This window comes from Arachis hypogaea, chromosome 20, assembly GCF_003086295.3.
Source record: "Arachis hypogaea cultivar Tifrunner chromosome 20, arahy.Tifrunner.gnm2.J5K5, whole genome shotgun sequence".
NCBI lineage: Eukaryota > Viridiplantae > Streptophyta > Magnoliopsida > Fabales > Fabaceae > Arachis > Arachis hypogaea.
In genome coordinates this window covers 108,363,960-108,370,754 of record NC_092055.1, presented here as the reverse complement: position 1 = coordinate 108,370,754, position 6,795 = coordinate 108,363,960, and the positions used below count along the sequence as shown (strand labels likewise).

Genomic DNA, 6,795 nt, shown 5'->3' with positions numbered 1-6,795 from the left:
TTTGTATTACATACTCATGCATAAACTTTTCTCTTAGCTTGTATCACATGTGCATTGATCTTTTCATTAACTTAACTTAGCATTGGGGTAATTTTGTCCCCTTATTCAATTACTTAATTACTTGAATATTTTTGGATTTTTTTTCAGCATAAAAATAACATTGCCAATGCACACGAATTTTCAATTTTTTTTCTAGTTTAACATGAGTAGGTACCCAAATTCCCAATATTTTATCATGACACATTCTCTTATTAACCCATGTTCCCACAATTTTCTCACACTCAATTGACACACAATTTCTATCTTAAGCTAACCAAAGATTCAATTGGGATATTTAATTGTTTTTCCGCTTAAGGCTAGTAATGTGGTAAAATACAGAACAAATGGGATTTAAAAGGCTCAAAGTGGCTAACAAAGGTAAATGGAAGGGTAGGCTATTTTGGGATAAGTGAGCTAAAACAATTAATGGCCTCAATCATATGCATGCATATAACACATTAAACATTGGACATATAGGATGTAACAAAATAAAGATCACAATTATAGAAAAGTAAACACACAAGAATTAAAATATTATGGTTAAATATTGTAACCAGGTTATTAGGCTCAAGTCTCACAGGTTTTGTGTTCTAGCTTTTTAAACTATGTTCCAAATACAACTTCTAACAATTTTAACACAAAAATTTTGATTTAAATTAGTGAAATTTTTTCAAAAACGGGGTCTTAAAAAGCATGGTTCTGAAAATCGAACCGGACCGACCGGTTCAATCGGATTAACCGGAAACCGGTCACCTAGCCGGTCCGGGTAAGGTCAGAAACCGTTTGGCAAAAAACCAGTGAGAAAATCAGTCGAACCGGTGGTTAACCGGTGAACCGGAAGAACCGTCCGGTTTTTTAATGGTTTTTGGTTAAAAAAGAAAAATGCTAAATGGCGTCGTTTTTCCTTTAAAAAAAAAAAAGAAAAGAAAGGCTAAACGCCTAATTGCCTGAACGAAGCCCTAATCCTTTCAGCAGAAATCACCCATAGTCCCACACAACTCCACAAGCCAGAAGAGGGATCTGGAATCAGCAGTTCAGCACCACTATCGCCACCGCATCCCGCAGCGACAGCAGCAACAACGTTGAGAGCCGCAACCACCACCGCGTCCTGTTTTGTCGCCGAGCTCGCCTCTTCGTTGGTCGTCGACGAGCTCGCCTCCTCCTTCGTCATCGCCGAGCTCGCCTCCTCTTTCCTCGCCGTTACTCTCCGCCGGTAAGACTTTGTTCTTGTTCGGTTATTCACTTAGTCCTCCTCGCTGCCTTCTGATTTTCTGTGCTTGATTATATGATTTATTTGTTTGTGATTTTGATTTATTTGTTATCTGTTCATGATTTTGTTTCCCATGGCAGAAAGAGTAGAGGGATTCAACTTCGAGCAAAGGCATGGGAAAAAGAGGGTAAGGGTGGCTCGCGTGTGGAAGACGAAGGAAGGAAAACACTACGTTGTGGAGTGGCGAGTCAGCATCAGCCTCCTCTCTGATTGTGTCAACTCTTATCTCCGTGATGATAACTTCGATATCGTTGCCACTGACACCATGAAGAACACTGTAACCTTCTTCTTCCTCTCTTCTTCTGTGTTAGTAATTTTCTACGTGATTTGTACCACTATCCAAAGTTAACATTTTAAGCTCTGATATCTATATGTTTGTATGTTGATATTTGGAGTGCGAATCTGTTTGCTTTCTGATGGGATTTAAAATCAATTATTTGCTTTCTGAACTTTACTAGTTCAATATTTTAGTCTATTAAAAGATCTATTGTAAATGTTATAAACTATTGTTGTCGTCTGATCTACTCATTTTAACAAAACAATTATTTCTGAATCTCATATGCTGCTTTGTACCTTCTGTTGGTTTCAATTGTATTTTTTCAAGAAGTGGCTAAATAGATATGATGTTAGGTTTGTTTTGATTCGATCCTGTCTCTAGAAAGAAATAGACAGAAATACAAAAAAATATTGATTAGAGACCGATATTTTCTGCTTACACTTCTAGGAAATACAAGAACTGCAAGTATTTCTGTCTTAGATGCTTATAATATAATACCAGTATTTAAACTCAGATCATATAAAATGTTTACAACCTTGAATTCATGCTATAGGTTGGGTATATATTACTGTCTACAAACTTAAAGAATAAGGAATTTGCTTGCATATGCTATTTGTCTTTCATCCTCCATCATCACATCTGTTCAATTTTGATATTTTTTATGAAAATATTGCTAGGTATATGCAAAAGCCAAGGAGTGCTCTGAACTACTTTCTGTTGAGAACTTTGCTATTGAGCTTGCCAAGCACTTTATATCATTCTATAGGCAGGTTGGTGAATGGTAAAATACAATATAATATCATTATTCAAATAAATCTACATTTGTTTTCTTTTATCCTTTATAATCCTCTTGCACCATGCTCATTCTTTTAAAATTTTCTTGCTAACAATTTTTTTTGACCAAATTATTTATATCACATTAACCGCTTTCTTGGTTTTTTAATAATTTTATTTAATATTTAATTAAACCGGTTGAAATCCGGTCGAACCAGTGAACCATTGAACCAGTAACCTCACCGGTTTATTGACCGGTCCGGTTCTTGCAACCTTGTTAAAAAGAAACTTATTATTTTCTAACCAAATAGAAAATGCATGCAATTACATATTACTATGCTATTTATTCTATCCTAACAAAAGAAAAATTAACTAAGTATCCTATTTTATTGGTGCTTAGGAAGAGAAATTACCTCCGGAAGTCAAGTACTGACCGATCTCCCCACACTTAAAGCTTTGAACCGTCCTCGGTGCCATCTGTCAGGAACAAAAGGAGGCTGGTAGCAGCATCTCCACCATCGAGACCGTCATGGCTCCCTGTGCTGGTAAATGATGTGGAGTCCGGGGTGTCTGGTCTTCTTTAGGTGGTTGGTTACCAATAATCATCTCCTTGAGCTATGTAAATCTGCGCTTGTTACGGCGCTCTCTTTGCTTTCCTTTTTGGTCAAGCCGGTCTAGCCTCTCAAGTATCTGATGGAGTAGTTGGTTTGTTGAAGGTGCTTGTGATGTGGAAGAAGAATGGATATCTTCTGCTGGTTCTGTGCTCCGGTTGATAGTGGCTGCTGGAGGTCTGATAAACTTTCCGTTAGGGACGTATTGATCATCTCGTAGAATCATGGCCTTGGTGTCTCCAGCTCTGTAGGAGACTCCGGTTGCTGAGACTAGATCTGAAACCAAGGCGGGGAAAGGTAAGTTACCCACAATTTGTACGTGTCCCATAGCATGCCGAATGTGTCTTGGTAAATTGAGGTGCTGGTCTGTAAGGATACACCAGAGTAGAACAGCCATGTCTGCAGTGAAGGAGGACTCGTGAGTGCTCGAAAAGACGTAATGGGACATGATCTGTGCCTATACTCGAGCCTCCAATGTGAATGCTGAAGCCAATATGCCCTTAGGTCGGGACCGATGGATCCATAGATCTATCTGCTGCCAGGTTGTGCTATAACTTTGAGAATGGCGTCCCAGTCAAATTGGTATGTCTGGCGTTTAAATGAGACTTCTTCGAATGTGTCCAATCCTTCTGGAGCAGGGGAAAGATCTAAATTTTTTTGAATGGCCTCTTCTGTTATAGGGACTTGCTTCTGACGGACATAGACAGACTGCATGGTTGGCATGTGAAAATTGGAGTAGAATTCTACTACCCATGAAAGGTTAACCTGCCGTGGTTGTCTCCGTAGGAATTCCCATTGTCTATGCTCAATGCGGGGCTCAACAAATTCAGCAATGTTGGTCGGGAGGATAAGAAGGTGCTCATTGTTATAATTTCTCTCAGCCAGGATGGGGAACATCTGCTCACAGTAGCGGTTAGGGAACCGCGCAGTGTCCTTTGCTGGAAAAGCTTTTTCTTTTTCATCGACCTTGATGATCCTCTTGATTCGTTTTGTTGAGGGTTTCACTGCTGTTAAAGATGGCTCTGTTGTTAGTGTCCTTTTTGTTCATTTTCTTGCTGGTGGTTTGGGAGTAGCTTTCTCTTTACCTTTCTTGGTAGCCATCCTGAAAAAGGAAAAAGAAAGTAATATGTAAAGCTAAGGGTTTGAGCAAGGGAGGGAATATTATGGGTGATAATCAATGCACGGTAAAGAAGGATGTCGTTAACATATGGTCATGACCACATGTGAAAAGTTCATCAATGGAAATATAGCAAGTGCATGTGAAGGCAATTAAATGCAAGATGTTTATTGGCATGCTGGCAAAGGCATGAGTAGCATAGATCAAGCATTCAATGTCCAAGTTAGATTACCAACCATTTCAAACTAACAACCTGTTTGTATTGACAATTATATTTAATTAATAAAATATAAAAGGGATTTTGGCTGATCTGGATAAGCTGTGCGCCGCATGTGACGCGGACACGTGGGTCACACGATTGCGTGGTGTGTGATATTTTCCAGGTGACGCGGATGCGTGCGTCACGCAATCGCGTGACCTGATTTGTGCTATTGGCGCGAGTGCAGCCGTGCGTTCGTGCAACTCTCTGTTTTAAATGCATTTTGCCAAAATTTAGGGTGACGCGTTCGCGTGGGTGATGCGATCGCGTGAATGGCCATATTTTGAAAACGACGCGGACGCGTGGGTCATGCGTTCACGTGATAGGGCTTGTGCTTCTAGCACCATTCCAGCCTAGCTCCATCATATCTTGCTGCCATACACCTATTTACGTCAATTTTGCAGGGCCACGCGGTCGCGTGGGAGGCTCTTTTTCAGAATGACGCGGTCGCGTGGGCATGGTTGTGCCTAAGGCATGCCTCCAGCCACGCTTTTGCGTGACTTTCTGTTCAATTCTCTTTTCTTCAGAATGCACCTATGTGCATTTTTTTTATATGCAGTATGCAAATGCAAATGTAGGCTATATGCAGCTATATGCAGAGATTATGAGAAGAATCATTAACAAAAATAAAAATAGAATAAAGTGAAATAAAACTAAGACTGAAACTGAACGATCATACCATGGTGGGTTGTTTCCCACCTAGCACTTTGCTTTTACATCCTTAAGTTGGACGCTCTTCAGATTCATTTTGTTTCTGTTGGTGGGTCTTCCAAGAGGAAAACCTCTAGTTCTTTGTGATCCTTAATCTTTTCTCCATGGTGGAGCTTTAGGCGATGTCCATTGACTTTGAGGAATTTAGAGCTAGAAGGATGACGCAGGTGAAAAATTCTGTATGGCTCTGCCTTTTCTACTCTGTAGGGACCTTCCCATCTTGATCTCAGTTTACCTGGCATAAGCCTCAGCCTGGAGTTATATAGAAGAACTAACTCTCCTGGTCTGAATTCTCTCCTTTTTATGTGCTTGTCATGGACAGCCTTCATCTTCTCTTTGTATCGCCTGGAGTTATCATATGCTTCTAGGCGAAGATTCTCCAGTTCTACTAGTTGCAATTTCCTTTCAGCACTAGCTTCTCCAAAATTCATATTGCACTCCTTCACAGCCCAGAAATCCTTGTGTTTCACCTCTACTGGGAGGTGGCAAGCCTTTTCGTATACCAAGCGGAAGGGACTCATCCCAATGGGTGTCTTGTACGCTGTTCTATATGCCCAGAGTGCATCTTGTAGCCTGGAACTCCAGTCTTTCCTGTGAGGTTTTACTATCTTCTCTAGAATGCGTTTAATTTCCCTGTTAGACACTTCTGCTTGTCCATTGGTTTGGGGATGACAAGTTGTTGCTACTTTATGAACAATCCCATGCTTTTTCAGTAATCCTGTCAGTCTCTTGTTACAAAAGTGAGTGCCTTGATCACTCACGATTGCTCGTGGTGATCCAAAGCGACAGATAATATGGTTTCTAACAAAGGAAACAACAGTGTTAGCATCATCAGTATGGGTGAGAATTGCTTCCACCCATTTAGAAACATAATCTACAGCTAATAGTATATAAAGGTAACCATTAGAGTTTGGAAATGGACCCATGAAGTCAATGCCCCAAACATAAAAAATTTCACAGAAAAGCATAATCTGTTGAGGCATCTTATCCCTCTTGGATATATTACCAAACCTTTGGCATGGGAACAAGATTTACAAAATTTAGCAGCATCTTTAAAAAGAGTAGGCCACTAGAATCCACAGTCTAAGATTTTTCTAGCTGTTCTTTGAGGGCCAAAATGTCCTCCACTCTCAGTAGAGTGGCATGCCTCTAAAATTGAATGGAATTCTGATTGTGGTACATATCTTCTAATTACCTGATCAGCACCACACCTCCACAGATATGGATCATCCAATATAAAATATTTAGACTCGCTTTTCAGCTTGTCCCTTTGATGCTTAGTAAAATTAGGAGGAAAAGTATGACTAACTAGATAATTAGCTACAAGTGCATACCAAGGAATTACTTCAGATACTGCTTGCAAACTATCAAATGAGAAAGTGTCATTTATAGGAGTGGAGTCATCCTTAATGTGCTCAAGGCGACTCAAGTGGTCTGCCACTAAATTCTGGTTACCACTCCTATCCTTAATTTCTAAATCAAATTCTTGCAGCAACAATATCCAACGTATTAGCCTCGGTTTAGACTCTTTTTTAGCTAGTAAATATTTTAGACCTGCATGGTCTGAGTATACTACTACCTTAGTACCAAGTAAATAGGCTCAGAGTTTATCCAGAGTGAAGACAATAGCAAGAAGCTCTTTTTCAGTAGTAGTGTAATTAGACTGAGCAGCATCTAAAGTCTTAGATGCATAAGCAATCACAAAAGGGTCTTTACCTTCGTGTTGAGCCAGCGCTG

General features: G+C 39.9%; 1 protein-coding gene across 1 annotated transcript; it reads left to right on the top strand.

Annotated features, from left to right (window-relative positions):
* Nucleotides 1-1,382: 1,382 nt before the first annotated feature.
* On the top strand, nt 1,383-4,399 carry LOC112783692 (uricase-2 isozyme 2-like). Its single transcript, XM_025826736.3, has 3 exons — nt 1,383-1,586; nt 2,264-2,356; nt 2,761-4,399. Exons 1-3 carry the CDS (start codon nt 1,383-1,385, stop codon nt 2,791-2,793), a joined length of 330 nt encoding a protein of 109 aa, XP_025682521.1. The 3' UTR covers nt 2,794-4,399.
* The last annotated feature ends 2,396 nt before the right edge of the window (nt 4,400-6,795 follow it).